The 22,037-nt window shown below is 49.3% G+C and overlaps 1 protein-coding gene and 1 long non-coding RNA gene across 2 annotated transcripts; one reads left to right on the top strand and one right to left on the bottom strand.

The window, feature by feature from the left end:
• Positions 1-1,174: 1,174 nt before the first annotated feature.
• On the bottom strand, positions 1,175-12,933 carry TREML2 (triggering receptor expressed on myeloid cells like 2). Its single transcript, XM_036413768.2, has 5 exons — positions 12,344-12,933; positions 8,446-8,766; positions 4,649-5,048; positions 3,284-3,390; positions 1,175-3,075 (listed from the first exon to the last, which is right to left on the bottom strand). Exons 1-5 carry the CDS (start codon positions 12,399-12,401, stop codon positions 2,891-2,893), a joined length of 1,071 nt encoding a protein of 356 aa, XP_036269661.1. The 5' UTR covers positions 12,402-12,933; the 3' UTR covers positions 1,175-2,890.
• Positions 1,378-17,023, top strand: LOC118705273. Its single transcript, XR_004983651.1, has 3 exons — positions 1,378-1,389; positions 2,388-2,390; positions 16,914-17,023. It is a non-coding gene; the product is annotated as an uncharacterized LOC118705273 (long non-coding RNA).
• Positions 17,024-22,037: the final 5,014 nt, after the last annotated feature.

Genomic DNA, 22,037 nt, shown 5'->3' with positions numbered 1-22,037 from the left:
TGTGTGACTGTCCACCTCTATGCTCTACACCTGAAAACAACATAAAATCACCCTGAATGCAAGCTGTAACTGAAAATAAAAATTGAACTGTAAAAGAAAAGAATCTGTCAGTAGAGGAGCTACAGGAAAACAATTGTCACGGCTGCTTACAGTCACTAGACAGACAACCAGGTCAGAGAGCCCTGCACACGCGCGGGACAGACTCTCAAGGCAGAGACTAGCGGGGGCGGGGGAGGGGAAGGAGGAGGGGAACCGGGGTGAGGGGGGGGGGGTGTCACGGTGCTGGGACCAGGCCAGGAGGCAAGGGCAGGAGCAACCCTCGGCTACCAGGAAGCTCCAGCCACCCTCTGGGGACAGGCTGCCTGCCCCTTGGGACCTTAGTCCCCTGCGTAGGCTGCCCTGGGAGGGTCGCCTTCCACCCTCACTGCTCCCAGCACTGGGGCGAGTCCTTCAGCCCTGCAGGAGGAGGGGGAGGCTGGCTGAACGGCCACCGACTGCCTGACCCGGAGCGAACCACGGTGTGCAGCATTTGCCAGAGCCGGGAGCCTGGGCTCGCTGGCCAGCCTCACGGTGGCAGGTGGCAGGCCTGCCCGCCGGCTCCTCAGTTCAGACATCTGAACGTGCCAGAGGCGCTGGGGCCTCCCCGTCCATCCTTCCCCGGGCCACCACCAGTCACCTTCCAAGGGGTACCCCGTCTCATCCCATTGCCTGGGAAGCTCGGTTCTCACCGCCTGAGGCAGCCGGGCTTGGGCTGCCTGACACCCGCCCCTGCCTGCACCCCTGCCCTGGGTCTGCTGGGACCTGGTCCCCCGGAGCTCAGGGACAAGGGTGGGAGAGGACGACGGAGGTGAGATGCTGGCATTCGGGGGAGGATGTCCCAGAGGCCTGGCAGCTGGGCGGCCGGGGCCGGGTGTGCACCGCCTCTAGGTGCTGAGTCCTTCCGGGTCGAGGGTCGTGGGGGAGCGGGCTCTATGGAGGGGCAGCGTGCGCGGGTCTGCCTGGCCCAGGGGCCCCTGATCCTGGGCAAGCAGGGACGGTGGCCACCTGCCTGACACAGGGCACACCCACCACCTAGGGACCAAGTCTCCCCCCCCTCCCCCGCCCACCTTCCCTTTCTGCTTACAACCGAGGACAAAACAGAGAAATGGGGTCCAGAAGGCTTTAAAAACATAGAAGATGACACACACTATTAAACTTGAAAAGGACTTGAGGACCAGCAATCACAACGCATGTGCTCAGTTGCATCAAGTTCACATCCCTTCCGTTTTTATTCTGAAAAGTCTTGAGGTAGGAATGAATGTCCCCTTCCAAAGGAGAAGAAAATTGAGGCCCGGGAGGGTTGGTGACGTGTGCAGGGTCCCCCGGGACAGGTGGCAACCCTGGTCCCTGGTCCCGGTCCTGAGGCCTGGGCAGCGCTCTCCGCGGGACAGTCTGGTCTCCTAGGTGACAGGGCCGTCCAGCTGCTGTCAGGCCTCCATGGAGGGGGCTCCCGGGGACCCGTTTCCCCAGGTGACTTAAACTCCCTCCAAGTTGTACAGCAGGCGGTAGCCACCCCTTCCTGGTGGGGAGGACAGATGTCGTGTGTGTGTGTGTGTGTGTGTGTGTGTGTGTGTGTGTGTGTGTGTGTGTGTCAGCACCAGGCCAGCCAGTTCCAGTTGAGCCTCCCCTCTGGCGCCCTCTCCAGGACACAGGGAAGAAATGCCTCCTTCCGATGGTCCCATAGGATCACCCCCAGCCCCCTTCTCTCCCCATTTCCATCTTGGAGTGGCCCCACTAAGGCCCTGGCTGTGTCCGTCTCCTGACCATGACATTTGCTCTCCCACCGGGGGGGCCCCTGTCCCAGGGCCGAGTAGAGATGCCACATCTAGACCCACGTGCTTCTCCAGTCAGTCCAGGCTGCAGACGCCTCTTCAGGGGACAAATGCAGCCGGATGTCCAGCTTTCCCTGCAGGAGGGGCCAGGCATGAGCCAGGAGCCTGTGAGGCAGGGGCACTTGCCTCCTGCCACCTGCCAGCCCCTCATGGGACATGGCAAGCCACTGGGCCAGGCTCCTGGGCTGCATCCACCCCATTGGTCCTGCCCACTGCAGTCCTGGGCTGTGGGAGCTCTGAGCTGTCTCCCTGTGTCACAGTGGCTCCTCTCTCCCCAGGGGAGGACGCCCTGGAAGGAGGGGTGTGTGGGGGGTGGCAGTCCCCCCTCCCTGAGCTGTGGCCCCCTCCTACAGGGGACCCTCCAAGAGCCCAGATCTGGAAGCCAGGTAGGGACTGGGGGAGACAGTCCTGAGTTCAACCTCTGCACCCCAGTCTGGGGTCAGGCTGGTCCTGCCATGAGGGGCTGCTGGTCACAGCTGTCCCAGGAGGGGCTGGCCGGCAGGTGGCAGCGTTGAGCGGGTGGGCCCTGCTGGCTCTCAGGACTTGAGGGAGAAGCAGCCTGGCCATCGGAGGTCGGTCGGAGGGAACATGGCCGCAGGGCCGGGCTGGACAGCTCTGGGGACCCTGCTGCCAGTGGCTCCGGGACCCCCAGCTCTTAGTCACCTTCTCCTCCTCCAGGACAGGCCACTGGACCTCTGGGACTTTCTTCCCCAAGTTCACGGGGAAGCTGGAGGGGAGCAGAGGGCAGCTGAGGACACAAGGTCCTGGTGGGGAGAGAGCAGCTGGCCACCCCGCCCCGCTCCCCTCCGCTGGGTGGCAGGTGTTTGAGGCCTTGGGAGCTGAGGCTCTGTCTGTAAACAGCAACAGGCCGCTGGGCCAGGCTCTGAGCAGATTCCCTCAGGGCTTCCTGGGCTTCCTGCGGAGTCCCCTCCGGGGCCCTCCCCAGGCTCCTGCAGCTGGGCCTGGGCGGGTGAGGTGCAGCCGGGTTAGGGAGGCCTGAGCCCATCCGTGCACAATCCTCACCCCCCAACCTGGCTCCAATCCAGACAGGTCCCCGTCTTCACTTCTGTGACCTCCTGGAGTCCCTCGGGGAAAAGCTCCCCCACTCCGTAAGTGGCCTTAAACCACGCAGGCTTCCACGGAGGCTCCGGCCTTCCAAGCGGGTCCCTCCAGGGCCTGGCAGGGCTCCGGCAAATGCTGTAGCCTGTGAGGATGGAGAGGGATGAGGGGCGGCTCCTGGGCTGGACCCCCCCTCCTGAACCTCCTCCCAGGTCAGCCAGAGTGGGTGCTGCGCTGGCCCCGCCTGCCCACCCTCCTCCCTCACCTGGGGCCTCGCAGCCCTCCTGTGACTCAGGTGAGGACGCACCGGGGGACCCACCACCCTCAGGAGGCCGGGAGGGGGCTGTACTCACTGCCCACGTGTCTCTTCTTCCAGAAGCCATAGACCGCCATCATCACCACAGGCACCGACAGCAAGGACAGCACGCCCGCCAGCACAGTGGGGTTAGCATCCCGGGGCCTGAGGAGACGGGAGGGAGCAGATGTGAGCACCAAGTCCCCCACCCCCTCCCTCATCTCCAGCCACATCTTTACACACCATACACACACAAACACACCACACACACATACACACACACACCACACACACACACACACACACACACACAGATAAACCACACATACCACACATACATACACACACAGCACACCACACACACACAGTGATAAACCACACACACCACACATACATACACACACAGCACACCACACACACACACACACACACACACACACACACACACACAGAGAAACCACACACACATACACACACACATAAATACACCACACCACACACACACACACACACACACAGAGGAGAGGAGTCAGGAGAGGAGAACCCTGACAGCCGGAGAGAAGGCAGTGAGGCAGGGGGGCGGGGGAGAGGGGTGGGTGGGGGAGGGAGGGAGGACGTCCCCAGGTGGAGGGGAGCATCTCTCCTCTTTAGCACTCCTCCTCCATTTCCCTCAATCTGCTCGCGGGTGAGAACAGGACTCTAAGAGAGCCCACTGGTGACAGAGGAGACCAGGGTTCTTACTCTCCTCATAGTACCAGGGGTGCTGGTCCCACCCCGTCCTCTGTGTCAGGGGCCGCAGGGGCTCGGCCTGCATTCCTGGCTGCGTCACTTCCACGTACACACGCCCATTTACTTTTTTCTTTTCTAGCCGGAGAAGTTTCTCTTGCCAGTGGCTCCTCCATGCCACACATGGCCGCAGCCCTCTACCGATGGCCAACAGGAGCGGAATATAAACACATCAGCAGCCTGGCGCCCCGGCGGCTGCTGGACCCGGCGCCCAGAGTCCCCGGTGGGGCCGAGCTCCGCTGCCCACAGAGGCCGCCCTGGCTCAGCACCCTGTAGCCGCCTCCCTCTGCCTCACTTCCCCATGCTCTCCCCCTGTCCTGGTCTCAAAGTCTGCTTCTGGGGAGCCCAAATTAAACCACCCCATTTCCCACTCCCCAAGCCACCTCCTTGCCCTGTCCCCACCCTCTGCATCCACAGAGCCCCGTGCTGACCCCTCCCCCGCCCTCATTCCCCACTGCCCTGCTTTATGTCCTGGGTGCCCCTTCTCTGTATCAGCTCCCAGCCTTCAACAAGCCAGCCCAAACTTCAGCAAGGAGTGGAGGTCGGCTGTGACATGGGCACCGTGAGGTCTGTTCAGGCGCCAAGAAGTGTTGCCATCCCTGGGAGCACGTCACTTGACCCCCTGGCCCATGGGTACCTGATGGGGGGTAATTTGTTGAGGAGCGACCGGCTGGTGTGGCACATTCTCATGGTGGGTGGCATGGGGCGCAGTGGCCCGGCCTTGGTGGAGACGGATGCCGGGGCCGCCGAGGAGGCTCTGGCATGGCTGGGAGACGCAGTCACCGTCTGGGCCGTGATCCTCGTGGGCTTTGGGGTGGAGGGGCTGTAGCCCGACATGGAGCTCAGCCTGATGGTCCCCGAGGCAGTAGAGGGCAAGAGTCTGGTCAAGGTGAGGACTCCGGGTGTGAGCATCCTGACGCTGGTGGTGAAGGGGGCCCCTGGGCCTGAGGTGGGGGCGTGGCCTGTTGTGACGACCACTCCACTCTTGAGGATGCCGGCCAGCTGTGTGCGAGGAGTGTTTCTCTCAGCTGTGGGGACTGAAGGCCAGACAGGGAGGAACGTTAGAGGAGTTAGGGGCTGGAGCTGCGAGCAGATCCTGCAGCCCAGATGGCTGCCTGGATGCCTTGGTGGGGCGTGTCCTGTCTCCCCTCCTGACCTGGGGCCTAGAATCTGCTCTGCTGAGTGACCAGGTGTGTTTCCTCGGAGGGTGATGTGAGGAGGAAGTAGACCCAGTAAAGAAGGAGGAGACTTTTAGTCTCCTCAGCCTCCCCGCCAGGCCTCCGGGGCCCAGAGGACTCGCCTCTCCCCACACGACTCTGTCTTGTCACTTCTGGACCCTCCTTATTTCTGTGGGTCAAAGAGATTCCTCTGCTGTGATGCTGGACAGGGTCTGTCCAGCTGCTCCATCATTGGTGATGGGATCAGAGGTGAGGACAAGGAAGCATTGGGGGCCTAGATTCCAAAGGATGATGCAAGCAGCAGTTCAGACACCTCCCTTGGGGCTTTCTAAAGACATCAGCTGTGCTACCCTCATCCACCAACCCAGTCCCTTCCCCACCCCGTTTTCTAGAGGGAGGTGGGGGAGAAGGGACTTGTAATGCTGCAGTGCAATTCTAGGGGGCAGTGTTGGGTCTTTCTCTTCAGGGAACAAGAAACTTGGAGAGAGATGGCAGGGGATAGAAAGGGCTGCGGCATCCCACAGTTGTGCTTGACAAGGTTCCTGAGGGCCAGGCGGTCAGCACAGAAGATGCCCTTTTTTCTGGGCAAGGAAACCCCGAGCAAGTAGCATTGGTGAGGACAGGCTTAGAGGAGGGGCTGACCTGGAGCCATCTCTCCCACATCATCCTGCTCAGCAGTGGGCAGACCCTCAAAGGACCTGCAAAGAACTCACAGGTAGGTGCCCTGGGAGAGCCAGCATGTGGACACTCACTTCATAAAGGCTCTCAAAGGTTGGGCAGAAAAGGAGTGGCATCCAACACTAACAGGGTCAGTGGAGTCAGCCTTCTTTCCTGCTCCAAGGAGTTGGCAGGGGGGAGACAAGGAAAAGATGACACAGAGGAACCCTCCCTTCCCCCACTTCCAGAGAGGAAGGAGAGAGTTAGACTTCCCCCATTTCAGGTGCCCTGGCCCATGAAGCCTGTCTTCAAAGGGGAGCAGAAGAACGCATATATTGCTAAAAGATTCTGGTTATAATTGGGCTGAGGATTTTTTTATTTGCTAATGACTGAAAAGAAATACATAGCTTCACTCTCCTGAAAGTGTCATTAAGAGATGCCGGTTGAGATTTGACATAGTACAATGGTGGGGGAGGGAGGGAGGGATATGCTGAGAAAAACAAAACTATTTCGTGTTTGTATCCCTATAAATTGAGACTTCAGTAAACTGGTTTCAGCTACTTCCCTGGGTCCAAGTCGGAACTAGAGAGAGGAGGAGTGAGATGGGGCTCCACACCTGAGAGACAGTAGGGTCCCCAGTTCAGACTCAACAGAAGATGGGGATGCAGGTGGGCCAGGGACCAGCGAAGGATGGGTAATGAATTCCATCCTCGTTGGCTACTTTTTCAGGCTCTTTCTCTGGCCCCTCGCCGTCTCCTATGTACAAATGGGGGAGGGCCTTGGGGCTAGGTTCTTGGCCCTCCTTCTTCGTTTTCTACATTCAAGGGCGAGCTTTTATATCTCCTTGAATGTCTAAGAACTTTATTGAGATATAATTTACATCTCATGTAATAAATTCCACTTAGTGTCAATTTCCATGATTTTGGTATACGCACAGTCATGCATGTGGTTATATTTTTGTATAACCACAGGCAATTTTAAAAGTTTCATCATCTCAAAAAGAACCTCCTCACCCTGTAGCCATTATCCCTCAGCCCTAAGCATCCACCAACCTACTTTCTGTCTCTATAGATTCCTCTAATCCCCTTGACTTTAAACTGTCTTTGCAAAGACACTTCCCAGCCTCTCACCTGAGCTTCAGGCAGATACATCACCTGCCTGCTTCATTTCTCCATGTGAGGTTCCGGGAGGTATCTTAATGGTCATGGGACACAATAGAGTGCTTCACTTTTCTCCTCCAAACTAGCTCCCCTACCCAGTAGTCAATCCCGCCATCCACCTTCCTGAGGAAATGGACCAAGGGACCATCCTTCGCTGATCCCTTGGAGTCGTCCTTGATTTTTCACTTTTGCTCACCTCCCACATGAGCAAATCCTATCTTGCCTCAAAAAACGTGCAGGGTGGGCAGGAGTCTGACCATCGTCGATGTGAGCCCCTCCTCTTTTGTCCATCTCCAGGGACCACATCCTACTCCAAGACACTGTCATTTCCAGCCGGGACCCCCACATGCTCTTACCCTCCCCAGTCCCTCCTCCACACAGCAGCCAGCATTGTCTTAAAGACACACACAGCACACCCACTAAGCTCTCCTGTGGCCATTATACTTAGAATAAAACTCAAACTCCCTCATCATGGACTTCAGGGCTTCTGTTTGACTCTCCAGCCTCATTACCCATCATTCTGCCCCACACTCAATATGGTCCTGCCTCTAAGGCGGGCCTGCCTTATACAGCCCTCATGTCTTCTCACCTTGGGGCATTTGCACCTGCACTGCCCCCAAGTAAAGACCTTTGGAGCACCCCCATTTCAACAGTTAGAAAGCTCTCATCATTTAGAGCTCTGCTGGATGCCATCTGCTCAAGGAGGTCAAGGCTGGGACTTCAGCAGCTCCCCCACCACTGAGTTACTTTCTGGTTTATCGCATTCTTTCATTTTCTTAAGAGCTTCTATTGTTATCTGCAATTATTGTCTGATGGTATTCTATTGCCTGTTATCTCCCACAGGGCAGAATTTTTTTTTAATATTTTTAAAATTGATTTCAGAGAGAAAGGGAAAGGAAGAGAGAGGTAGAAACAGCAATGATGAGAGAATCATTAATTGCCTGTCTCCCGCATCCCCCCTTATTGGGGACTGAGTCCGAAACCTGAGCATGTGCCCTGACTGGAAATCGCACAATGATCTCCTGTTTTATAGGTCGATGCTTAACCATTGAGCCATGCCTGCTGAGCGAGTTGTGTCTGTTTTTGCTCATGATTGTATATTCAGAGCCTAGAATAGCAGCCAGCATATAATTAGGATTCAATGAATATACACTAAACTGAACAAAACAAAGCACAGAGAGTCCTGAGTTTGAATCTCTGCCACTAGCTGGCTGTGTTGTCTTAGACAAGGTCAGAGCCACATAGGAATTTTTAGATCTCATTTTCTTTGTCTATAAAATGGTGACAATAATGTTCATGAAGATGTGTGAAAAACTGTGAGAGCCCTACTGTGCAGCATACCCACTGATGGATTGTTATTCTAGGTACAACCGATGTTAGTGCAGGGCAGAGCAAGGGGGACACTCCCACCCTCCCAGTGCCCCAGCAGGCCTGCTCACCTGGAGACACTTCCAGCTGGAATCCCATCAGAGGGTAGAGGGTCCCGGAGCTGTTACGCATGCACCAGTACCGGCCTGAGTCCTGGCGCCTGAGGGCCACCATAGTGATGTTGACCACCTTGGCCTGGGTATCGTCCTGTAGCAGGTAGCGTGGCCCTGGTGCCCAGACCCGGGTAAACCCAGGCTCACACTTCTTCCTCCTGATTTTGCACCAAACCTTGCCCTCCACGTGTTTCTTGCGGTTCTTGTAGGAGCACTGCACAGACAGAGTCTCCCCTTCAAAGTGTTGCACTTTGGAGTACACGTTCTCGGTGGGGACACCTGGGGAGACATGGCATGTTGAGCAAGGCCCAGCAAGGAGAGGGGTGACATCGTGAAACTTGGAGGGAGAGGAGATGGGTATGTCCTGTCTACGTAGGACTCATGGTCCCAGGGAGAAGCAACCCTTCTCTGAGGGAGCTTCCCAGTCTGAGGGGGCAGATACAAGCCTTGCCTTTAGGGAGCCCCCATCAGAGCCCCTTCTTCATGGTATTTTTCCAGTCTGAAGGAAACATGGCAAGCCTCATGTCCAGAGTCTTGTGGGAAAGACCCAGGGTGTATCCTCAATAAGAGACATGCAGATGCAAACACAAGTCATCAGGTTATGACATTCCAGAGCACAATAACTTAAGTAGAAAGAAGATCCAACCTTAAGTTGTAAAAACATTAAGAGTGGTTATTTATTTTATAAACTAGAGGTCCGGTGCACAAATTTGTGCACATTGAAAGGCAATTAATTAGAAGAACTATTTTAATATCTCTATTCGCTCTTTCTCTTTAATAGAAGTGTCAACCAAATTCACAATTAACAATGACAGGTGGAAACACACACATGCAATTGGTGCCAGTGAGAGTTTTACATATATAGATAAACTTGCTTAATTAGATCTGCTTTCTGATTTGACTAAACTTTTTCCAGCCCAGTGAAGTCCTCCAACTTCTCTTTCAGGTAATTGTCAGCAACACAGCAGTAAATATCAACATGAAGCAGATGATTATTGTAGACCATGCAGGGAGAACAAAGGATGAAATGTTTAACTGTAGCAGTGTTTAACTATATTCTGAGCAGTGAGAAAACCTTCATTTTCAAGTTCTATTTTTTACTTCTTTTCAGTCAGGTCAAGTTTCTAAACTTTTTCATCTCCATTTCCTGGCTAATGAAAAGAAAATAGGATTCTACTGAGTCTCTTACCTACCTACTCCAGGACTTCTGTGAGGATCAAATGAGATGAGGCACATGAAAATGCTTCACAGACATTTGGTTAAAGTGCAAAATGTTTGCACCTGGCTATAAAGAAAGTCGTATTCCTGGGCTGAAGAAACTCCAAGGAGGCTAGTCACTAGGGAGAGGAAGCTGGGTATTGCTACATGACGTCATTATCCAGCACCCACAGCCACTATTTTTGGTTTGGCCTGTGGGCGACATTTTGCGCCATGAGGTCTTGGCAGTGTTGGCTGCAATTTGGTGAGTTGTCCCTCTGGGGTGATGGCAGGGCCTGTGTCCCACTTGGGGGAAGCTGAGTGTTGCTTTGTTGGCATCAAGCCCACGGTGCCATTTCTATGTAAATGGCCAGTGGTGTCACAGCAGCTCTTGTGTTGAGCATTTACCCTGTGGTGGTCAGTGCACATCATAGTGACTGGATGGATGGTCAGAGGGACACTTAGCATATTAGCCATATATATATATATATATATATATATATATATATATAGAGAGAGAGAGAGAGAGAGAGAGAGAGAGAGAGATGATATAGATATAGATATAGATATAGATATAGATATAGATATAGATATAGATATAGATATAGATATAGATATAGATAGATAGGTTCACTATAGATATCTTTTAAATAGCAAGGTGTCTTGGTTCATTCTAGGTGGTGTTTAATTTTAAAATATCCTAGCTACATAAAACCAATATAATAAATATACCCCAAAGTGCATAGAGCTCTGGCCAGTGTGGCTCAGTTGTTTGCACATCATCCATGCAACAAGTGGTTGCAACTTCGATTCCCGGTCAGGGCAGATACCAGGGTTATGGGCTTGATCCCCAGTAGGGGACATACAGGAGGCAATTACCGTATTTTTCGGACCATAACACGCACTTTTTTCCCCCCAGAAGTGGGGGGGGAAAGTCCCTGCGTCTTATGGTCCAAATATAGCCTACACATATACTTTAAAAAAAAAAGTTTTTTTACTTGCCCGGCTCTGTGTGGTCTCTGTGTGCTTGCCCGGCTCTAAAATGGTTCTAAATGCTGCTGTTTACTTTACAGGGTTGATTACATGTGTTTATGACTGTGATGTTGGGTTTTAATGCACATAAAATATTTTAGGACACTATTTGTTTCAGAATCTTTTTTCTTCATTTCCCTTCTCTAAAAACTGGTGCGTTTTATGGTCCAGAGCGTCTTATGGTCTGAAAAATACGGTAATCAATGTTTCTCTCTCATTGATGTTTTTTTTTCTTTCTCCCTTCCTCTCTCCCTCAGGTATAAATAAATAAATAAATAAATAAATAAATAAATAAATAAAGCATAGAAACTCCCACCAGAGTGCAAGCCAGAGAATTCTACAGTATCCTCTCTTCACTCCCAGCACGTCACACACTGCACCTAGGGATGAGATGTGGTCTTTATGATCCACGGTCCGGTGGGGAGAGAATAGGTCGAGCCAGGGGACAGGAAAGAGAGCGAGCTGGGGTGGGGTCCCTCCACCCCTCTGCCTGCTGTAAGCTCAGCACTTGCCCCTTAACACCCCCAGAGCCTTCTGCAAAGAAGCACAAATACACAAGTTACTCCCTTGTGTTACACAAGTAGAACAGAACAGAGCACACATTTGGAGTCTAAATACACATGGTTAAAACTCTGATTCTACCACGTGAGCAGATCAGGTTGGTTATGAGAACTATGCCCTAGGACAGTGCCTTGAATACAGTAGGTGCTCAATGAATGCTTCCTTGAGTTGCTCCAGATTTCTCTAGGGCTATGATAACCAAGGGCTGGCACCCAAAGCATCTGCCTCAGTTTCCTCCCCAGCTGCCACAGCGGTTAAGGCTGGGAGTAAGGTAGCACACACCATCCCTGAGCATCACTTTGTCCCATGCAAATTAACACAGTGACCCAACTCAATTATATGGTAGGTGGGAGGTTTGGGGGCCCCAGGCTGGCTCAGCCCAGGAGACACTCTTCTGCCCTGGCAGAAGGGGGCCTTCCTGGGGGAGGTGCCTGGATGGGGTGACCTTGGAAGGGGTCTCCAGGGTACTGGGTTCTTTGGTATCCACCTTCCAGTCCTCTCACAGAGGGTGAGGGGTGGGTTTTGTCAACCCCCTCCATTCCCAGAACTGAGCGGGAAGTGGTAACTTGGTTGCCATGGAAACAAGGGAGGCAGGATTGGGTGAGCGCCCACCTTAAGGAGCATTGGTGCCTGTGGGTGGGGAAGCCCTCAGGGATTGCTTTCCCTCGGGACAGGGGGCAGTGGCATCAGCATTCTGAGAAAAAGCGAGTTCAAAGCACACAGGCATGATGCAATGATTCCCGTAACAGCCAACAAGGCTTTCCTGACCGAGGCCAGGGGCGCGGCTTTCTGAGAGAGGAACTAGAGTGTCCCTGGTCAGAGGTCCCGAGGGAGCCCTGCAGAGCGGGTCTGAGCTCAGCAGACCTGGGGCAGCTCTGCCTGAAGCCAGTATTAGGGTGGAACCTTCTTGTTGGTCTCTAGTAAGGAGCTCCTTAGGCTAGCCCAACCTCCCCCTCTCCTCCTCCAACTCCACACGATAGTATCCAAGGTCATTGGGCAAGAAAAAGCCAGGTGGGAGGGTCCAGCAGAAGGCCGTTCCCCCACCCTGGCGCCCCCACCTTCTCACCTGAGGTGCAGCCCTGGAGCCACAGCAGGAGCAGCAGCAGGAGCAGCGTGGGAGCCATGGCTCCATCCAGCTGCCGGCAGGCACAGGCCAGAGGGGCCGACACCTGGGGCCCAAGATCAGGGTCCCCGGAAGGTGCAGGATAGACCCCTTGGGTCAGCCAGGGGAGAACCTGGGCTTCTCAACGTGAACCTGCCCATTTAGGGAAGTGAGGAAGTCACGGGACCGCTGTGACCAGCAGACCGCAGGAGCCCGCAGAGCCTGGAAGGGCGGGGCCGCAGCTGTTTCCGCCCCTCTTCCTCGAAACTTCAGGCGGCTGTGGCTGCACCACCCAGCCTGGGCCCCCAGCCCAGGGAGGACTCACGCTCTCTGGATTCCATCCTGGAAACTGGTCCAGTAGCCATGCTTCCTATTCTGAGACCAGAGGCTGGTGTGAAGTTTCTAGAACCTCAGGTACAGACTTCCCTGGGACGCTCTGGGCTAACACCCAGGGGTAGGGCTTATGTGGCCAGGCCCAGGCATCAGGCATCTTGGACATCGCATTTTTCACAAACACACACTCAAAGGAGGCTCTTATAAACTCACATTCATTCATTCATCCCTGCTGGATGCTTTCATTCTGGCGTGTTCTCTCTTTCTCTCTCTCTGATTCCTGGCTGGTCAGATCAGAACTGTCACTCCCGCTTACACTTACAAATAACCTACATGCTCAAAAGCAGTCTTATTTTTGTCACGGTTCAAGTGACAGGAAAAAAAATTCTAAAACTCAGAGCCTAAGCTTTGGGTTCAGGGAGGGGCCTCTGTGCCCTCACACGTGGGGGCACATGCACACACACACTCACACATACACACACTCACAATCATATACACACACTCTCACGTACACAGCACGAACACACAAGCAAGCGGCCTTTCCTTTTCGCTACACGTCTCCCTGGCCCTACCCTCCTCTCCAGCTGTCCTGCCCTCCTGCCTACTCACCCACCAGCTCTCAGGAGATTCCTGCTCCCTCTTGCAGGCCTCCTAAAGCAGCCCTCCCCCACCGCCTCCCAGAAGCCACACCCCCTGCCCCTTCTCCCCCAGCTCTGGCCCCAGCCAGCACACAGGCAAGCCCACTCTACTTCCTCCGCCAACCCTATCTCACCGGGACAGCCACCCAGCGCCAGCTATAATGACCCAGCACTTGGCCAAGACCCCGCCCTTCACCTAGTCCCCAGGGCTGAGAATCCAAGCCGCACTGCGGACAGCCAGGCGCTGTGTCATCTGCTCCTTCGGGTGTGCGCCCAGGACGACGCGTGCTCCCCCACTCACCTGTGCCCACGTCCTTCCCCTTGGATGGGGTCAGAGCAGGAAGCCTCCAGTTTGCATGGCCAGACCCAGTCTGGAACTGAGTTTGAGCCTCCAAGTCCCAAACCAAGGAATTTCTCATCTTTGCTGACCCTAAACTTTTAGTCTCTTAACTTACTCGTGGGTTCATTCCTTCATTTGTCTGTGCTAACAGTCTGACCTGCAGTGGTGGTGCCAGGCGTGGGGAAGAGGAAGGGGACCCCGTTCAGCTCCCAGAACACCTGTTGTGCTTTCCTCAGCCGCCCTTCCTTTCAGCATTCTGCCCCAAGCCCACGATCCCCAGATCCCCACTGGGAGGCTATCTCACCTCCCAACACACGCGCTGTCTATCTCCCTCCCTCCTTCCCTCCCTCCGTCCTTTCTTTCCTTCCTTCCTTATTTCCTCCCTCCCTTCCTTCCTTCCTTCCTTCCCTCCATCAGCACAGTCAACACTTCAGGGTGGGATCATTTATCCCTGCTGGGAACCTATGGTTCTGCAGTTGGCATTGCTACAAACCTCTGCCATGTGCCCCTGTGCCCACCCGGAGTGAGGCACTGTGAGAGGTGCCAGCACAGCGGTGTTGAGGAGGGACTAAGAACCCAGACACTCATTCCTGACAGGTGGTGCAAACTGGATTATATGTTCTTTAAGGGAAATTTGGAAAAATCTCTAAAAATGTGTATACTTCATTCAGGCTTTTACTACAAAATAAAATTTTGAAATATATTTTTATTGATTTCAGAGAGAAAGGAAGAGGAGAGAGAGAGAGAGAGAGAGAGAGAACAAAGAGAGTCATTGATTGGCTGCCTCCTGTATGCCCCCTACAGGAGATCAAGCCTGCAACCAGGGCATGTGCCCTGACCTGGAATCGAACCGTGACCTCCTGGTTCATAGTTGATGCTCAACCACTGAGCCACACCAGCTGATCATACAAAATAATTTATACAGCATTATACTTACCTGTTTCTTTCTTCAAGGTGTAGCAAAAGTTGGTTTACTATTGTGAGTATGTAAAACAGAGTTTATTCTTATGTTATTACTAGAGGCCAATATATGAAATTCATGCAAGGATAGCCTTCCTCCCCCGGCTACTGGCCCCAGCTTCCCTCCAGCACCCGGGACCCAGGCTTCCCTCGCAGCACTGGTTCCATCCAGAAGGACGGCCAGTCTAATTAGCATATTACACTTTTATTATTATATACTAGTGGCCCAGTGAACAAAATTCATGCACCTTAAAAAGGAATTAATTAGAGGAAATATTTTAATATTGCTATTTGCCCTTTCTCTATAATAGAAGTGTCAGAGATGAAAGAAAATTAGTAAAATGTGTATGAAAATCTTCCTCCTGTCAGAGTCTGGGGTGCACCACAGGAACCAGGGTCAAATCCCTGCCCACCCGCACACCTTGAAATTGTGCTAGACCCAGACCAGGCCACCTTGGGCAAAATCCAGACCTGGCCAGCCCACCCCCGTTAAGCCCTGGGCGTGAGCACAGCCTCAGGTCCCCCAGTGCACCCTCAGGTCCCCTGGCCCGGTGTCATGGCAGGGGCCACTGCCTGAAGTCCCCCATCAAACTCTGCAGGGCAGAGGATGCAGCCTCAAATCCCTCTCCCCGGCCGGACACCACACAGCCTCAGGGCCCTGCTGATCGCTCCTTAAGGCTTGTTACAGGAGGTCTGTCTGTGGGCGCAGACCTCTGTGACAGCATGGGAGTTACTTTGCATATTACCTTTTTATTATTTATATAGGATGTATTACTTATTGTTTTCCGTACTAACAGGTGTAAACCTACTTTTGCCCCAGCCTGTATTTCCATTATAAAAAATCTCTTTTGCATAGAGTAAAATTCACTCTTTCCGGTTGGAAGTGCTGGGAGATTGGCATATCTGCAGGATGGGTAACCACCACCATAATCAAGATATGGAAACATTCTGCACTCCCTAAAGTTTCCTTGGTAGTCATCCCTTCACCCCTCCCTCAGTTCCCAGCAAACACTGACCTGTTTCGGTTTTTCCCCCTCTATAGTTTGCCCTTTTAAGAACGTTATGAAAATGGATGATACAGCCCTGCCCAGTTGGTTGGAGTGCCATCCCGTGCACTAAAAGTCTGTGGGTTCTGTTCCCAGTCAGGGCACATACCTACTTATCAGGTTTACCCCCTTAGGTTGGGGCAGGTAAAGAGGCAACCAATGATGTATCTCTCTCACACTGATGTCTCTCTCTCTCCCCTGCCTCTCCTTCTCTCCTTCTCTCTAAAATCAATAAAAGCACATCTTCAGGTGAGGATTTTTTTAAAAATGAATATTCTGGACAGCATGCTCAGTGATTAGATCATTGCCCTGCATACTGGAGAGTGGGGGGTTTGAATCTCCATCCAGGTCATGGGCAAAGGCAAGTAGCTGGGTTGCAGGTCCAATCCCCACCCCCATCAGAGGTGCATGTGGGAGGCAACCAGTCAATGTGCCTCTGTCACATCGATGACTATCTATCATCTCCCTCTCCCTCCCTTCACCTTTCTCCCCCTCTCCCCTCTGTTCCACTCTCTCTAAAAGCAACGGAAAAAATATCCTAACTCCTTGAGTGAGGAGTAATTAAAAAAAAAAAGAATACCATATGGCTCCTTTCACGTAGTATAATGCATTTGAGATGTGCGATGGGTGTTTTAGTAGTTCGTTCCTTTTTATTATGAAGTAGGATCCCATTGTATGGATGTACCACAATTTGTTTATTCATACCCCAGTTGAGAGACATTCAGGTTGGTGTCTAACTTTGGATTATTCCAGGTTAAACCACTATAAATATTTTTAACCAGGTCTACATAGGTTTACATTTCACCTGGGTAAATAGCTAGAGTGGAATTACTAGATTGTATGGCTATTATTAAAGTTTGAGTGCTCTTTGTATATTCTTTAATTGAATATGGTTTTTTGCAAATATTTTTTCAAATTTATTGCTTGTCCTTTTATTTATTTTTTTTAATATCATACTCAGTATACTTCAGGAGCATACTTTTAATTTCGATGAAGTTCAATATGTCATTTTTTGACTCATGCTTTTCATGTCATCTATATATATATAAAAGTCTAAGAGACCATTACAATTGAACTATTGGAATGACCGAGTGATTGGTCAGCCAGTCGCTATGACACAAACTGACCACTAAGGGGCAGACACTCAATACAGGAGCTTCCCCCTGGTGATCAGTGTGGTCCCACAGCCAACCACCTGAGGTTCCTCCCCTAGTCAGCCAGCCCCCATCGGCCCCTGGTGCTAAACCATTTGTAGAGACCTGCTTCTGAGTCAGGGTTTCATATGTAGCAGAGAAGCTCCCTCACTGCCATTTATTGAAAGTCAGCCTGTGATCCAAAGGTTTGTCTCAATCCTGTCCTCTCCCTTACCTGAGGGCTGCCCATCCACTGCGGTGGTGGCACTGTGGCGAGGGAAGGAGGAGGGGAGGAGGAGGTGGTTCTTTCTATGCCCAGCGACTCTTGCCTTCTCTCCCGATCCCACCAGAGCCTTCAGGCTGGGCTGGGACATGGAACTAAGGTTTGGTGGCCCCCTTTCCTAGGGGTCCCAAAGGCTGGCTCCCTCCTTGGGATGGGTGGCCAACCTCCCACCGTTCCTCTCCCTGCCTCTGCATGAATTTGTGCACCAGGCCTCTAGTATCTAATAAATCTTTGCTTAACCCACAGTCAGAAATATTTATTTAACAGCCTTACAGAGACATAATTAGCATAATATAAAATTGACTCATTTAAAGTGTACAATTCAGTGGGTTTCAGTATAGTCACTGAGTTGCGCAGCTATCACCACAATCCAAATTTAGAATATTTTGCTGGCGTGGCTCAGTGGTTGAGCATTGATCTATGAACCAGGAGGTCATGGTTCAATTCCTGGTCAGGACACATGCTGGGGTTGCAGGCCCAATCCCAGTGCAGGAGGCAGCTGATCAATGATGCTCTCTCATCACTGATGTTTCTATCTCTCTGTCTCCTTTCCTCTCTGAAATCAATAAAACTATATATTTTAAAAAAATAAATTTACATGTTCACCACCAAAATGAAACTCCATATCCAGTAGCTGTTGCACCCTGTATTGTTTTCCCATTACTGCACACTTAGGGACTTAAAACAAGATAAATTCATTTTTTCACAATTCTGAGGTCAGATGTTTGAAACAGTATCGCTGGGCCAGCATCACAGTGCTGTTGGGGCTGTGGTTATTCTGGAGACTCTAGGGAAGAACCAACTCTTTGCCTCTTCCATCTTACAGAGGGGCAACATTCCTTGGCTTGTGGCTTTGTCACTCCAACCTTCAAGGCTACATCTCCAAACTCTCCCTGCTCCGTCTTCACATCACCATCTCTTCTATGCCTTCAATCCCCCTCAGGCTTTGTCTTATAAGGGAACATGTGATTGCATTCATGCCCAGACTCATAATCTAAAATAATCTCCCCATCTCAAAATCCTTAGCTTAATCTCATCTGCGAAGGCCCATTTAAAAAAAAAAAAAAAAAATATATATATATATATATATATATATATATATATATATATATGTGTGTGTGTGTGTGTGTGTGTGTGTGTGTGTGTGTGTGTGTGTATATATATATATATTATTGATTTCAGAGAGGAAGAGGAAGGGAGAGAGATAGAAACATCAATGATGAGAAAGAATCATTGATCGGCTGCCTTCCTAAGCCCCCTATAGAGGATCCAGCCTGCAACCGGGCATGTGACCTCCTGGTTCATAGGCCAGTGCTCAACCACTGAGCCACACCAGCTCAGCTGCAAAGACCCACTCTTTATTTCACTAGAGTGGAATCTAAAGAACAAAATAAATCAAGTAGAAACAAACTCATAGATACAGAGAGTGGACTGACAGTTGTTGGGGAGAAGGAAGTTGAGGAGATGGGTGGAAAAGCTGAAGGGATTAAGCCGTACAAATTGGTAGTTTCGGAATCACAGAGCTATAATTACAGCATAGGGAATATAGTCAATAATATGGTGATAACTATGGTTGGGGCCAGGTAGGTACTTGAAGCATACGGGGGACAATTCTGTACAGTGCACGATTTTCTAACCACTGTGCTCCACATCTGAAACTAATATAGAATCAAACTGAATGTAAACCATAAGTGGTCTAGTTGGCTTATCGTGTTGTTAAGTCTTCTATCTCATTGTTGATCTTCTGTCTAGGTGTTCTATCAGTTATTAAAAGTGGGGTATTAATTCTCCAATTAATATTGTCTATTTCCCCTTTCATTTTTATTAGTTTTTAATTCATGTATTTTTGGAGGACTGTACATATCTTTGAATCTAAAATGTGTCTCTTGTAAACAGTATATAGTTGGTTCATGTCCTATTTTCCATTCTTCCAATCTCTACTTTTTGATAGGAGAACTCAATACACTTACATTTAATGTAATTACTGATAAAGTAGGCTCTGGGTCTTCCATTTTTCTATTTCTTTTCTACCTGTCTTATGTAATTTTTGCTCCTGTATTCTTCCATTACTATCTTCTCCTGTGTTAAATTGCTACTTATTGGGTACTATGTTGATGCTCTTATTGTTTTTATCCCATTATTAAAAACAAATATTTTTTATTTTTTATATTTTTGTTACTCCTCACCCAAGGATATTTTTCCATTGATCTTTCAGGGAGAGTGGAAAGGATGGGGAGAGACAGAGAGAGAGAAACATTGATGTGAGAGAGACACATCAATTTGTTGCCTCCTGCCCCAATTAGGGCCAGAGATTGAGGTATGAGCCCTTGACCCAAATAGGACCCAGGACCCTTCAATCCACAGAGTCCACAAACTCTTTAGCCCTAGCCAGTTGGACTCATTGGATAGAGCATTGGCCCATGGACTGCAGGGTCCTAGGTTCGATTCCAACCAAGGGCATGTACCTCAGTTGGGGCGCATTGGGGAGGCAACCGTGTCTCTCACATTGCTGTTTCTGTCTCTTCCTCTCCCTTTCACTCTCTCTAAAAATCAATTGAAAAATACCCTCAAGTGAGGATTAATAAAACAAACAAACAAAACAAAACAAACAATTTTTTAATGGTTGTCCTGAGGATTTCATTTATGTTCCACTATAGCTTCATTTCCTCCCCCACTTATTTTTGCTATTAATGACATGTAAGTTGCATCTATTGTATAAACATCATAAGCCCACACAGTTTTATGGTTATTGCTGTATGCAGTTGTCTTTTAATCAAATAGACAGGCATTATAAACAAATAGAATATTTAAGAGTGTCTATTATATTTGCCTATAACTTCATATGGATTCAAGTTACTGTTCTTTCATTTCAGCCCAATCGATTTATTTAGTATTTCTTCATTTAGTCTCCTGGAAAGGAAATCCCTCAGCTCTCTTTTAATTTCACCTTCATTTTAGAGAGATAATTTTTAGTTACAAATCCTCAGTTTACAGTCTCTTCCTGCTGGAATAACAAATTCCTAAGCATAACTGGAATTATTTAACACTCCTTTATTGATTATGAGCAAAATACATAAACCAAAAAAAAAATCAGTAGAGATATAAAATGTTTGAACTAAACTATCAATCAACTTGACTTAATTGACATTTATGCAGTTAATAACTAAAAAATGCATTCTTTTCAAGTACATATTTTATAACATATGCTGGACCACAGTATACAACTCAATAAATTGAAAAATATTGAAGTTAGATAGAGTATGTTCTATGATCATACTGAATTAAATTAAAAATAAAAAGGGATACAGTATTTAAATACTTAAATAATTGGGAATTAATCAACACATTTATCTCCAAATAAACTCAGGGATCAAAGAAGAAATTATGGGAGCAACTAAAATGTATTTTGAACTTAAAAACACTATATGAAAAATTTTAGTTACTAGGTAAAGCTGTCCTTCTACAGAAACATGAAGTTTAAATGCTTATATCAGAAAAACAGGTGTTCTTTTGGGTAGTATGCTAAGTGAAATAAGTCAGAAAGAGAAAGACAAATACAGTATGCTATCACTTATATATGAAATTTTAAAAAGCCAAACTCAGAGAAACAAAGAGTGGCAGTTACCAGGAGGTGGTGGGGAGTGGGGAGATACTGGTCAAAAGGTACAAACTTTCAGTTATAAGATTAACAAATTCTGCGGATATAATATACAGCATGGTTACTATAGCTAATAATACTGTGTCATAAATGAAAGATGATAAAAAGAAATGGCTGCATGTGGTGGGATGAAGGTGCTGGCTAATGCTTGGTGGTGCTCATATTGCAATGTATAAGTGTGTGAAATCAGCAGGACGAACACTCTAAACCTACACGTTATCTGTTAAGTATATCTCAATACAGCTGGGGGAAAGAAGAATAGAAAGGTTTAAAATCAGTGCTCTAAACTTTCACATTAAAACTCTTCAAAAGCAGAACAAATTTTAAATAAAAGTATATAAAAATGAAGTAAAAAATGAGTGGAGATCAATGAAATACAAGTAATAGAGAAAACTAACAAGCTAAAGGTCTTTGAAAAAGTAATACATTTGTTAAACTCTAGCTAGGCTGATTAAGAAAAAAGAAAGAAACAAAAATGATAAAGGGACATTTCTACAGATCCCTACAGCTATTAAAAGAATGTAATGGTATGAAGTTCTTTATGCAGATTAATTTAACAAATGGACTAATTAATTGAAACATACAACTTATCCAAAACTAACACAAAAGAAATTTAAAATCTGGATAACCTCGTATTAATTTTATACAGTTCTTTTTATTCTTTCATATGTTCTTGTGTAATATTTATCTCTATAATCCATTTAGAATTTATTTTAGATTACAATGTGAAGAGAAGATTAAATATAATTTTTTCTAGATAGTTAAATATGCTCCAATTCCATTTGTTAGATAAACACACTAATGTGGCTCTAGCTGGTTTGGCTCAGGGATAGAGCCTCGGCGTGGGGACCAAAGAGTCCCGGGTTTGATTCCGGTCAAGAGCACATACCTTGGTTGCAGGCTCCTCCCTGGCCTGGGCCCTAGTTGGGGCTTGTGCAGGAGGCAACCAATTGATGTGTCTCTTTCACATCCTTGCTTCTCTCTCTCTTCCACTCTTCTTCAAAATCAATGGAAAAAATAACCTCAGGCGAGGATTAACAAAACAAAAACCAATAAACACACTGATGTGGATGGCTCTTTGTGAGATAGGATATGTGCTTTCTACACATTTGGACTGTTTCTGGTTACCCATTCCCTCTTTTCTCCTCTGAGGCTGCCTTAAACTGTGGAATTTATAGAGATTCACTAACCTCCAAAAGCAAAGAGTGCTACATGGGGATGCTGAGAAGCAGTGTGCTGTGCACCCAGCAACGGGTGAAGCAAGCGC

The sequence above is a fragment of the Pipistrellus kuhlii genome, unplaced genomic scaffold, assembly GCF_014108245.1.
Source record: "Pipistrellus kuhlii isolate mPipKuh1 unplaced genomic scaffold, mPipKuh1.p scaffold_m20_p_5, whole genome shotgun sequence".
Taxonomy (NCBI): domain Eukaryota; kingdom Metazoa; phylum Chordata; class Mammalia; order Chiroptera; family Vespertilionidae; genus Pipistrellus; species Pipistrellus kuhlii.
The sequence above is the reverse complement of the archived record's forward strand: the minus strand, read 5'-3'. Positions and strand labels throughout refer to the sequence as shown.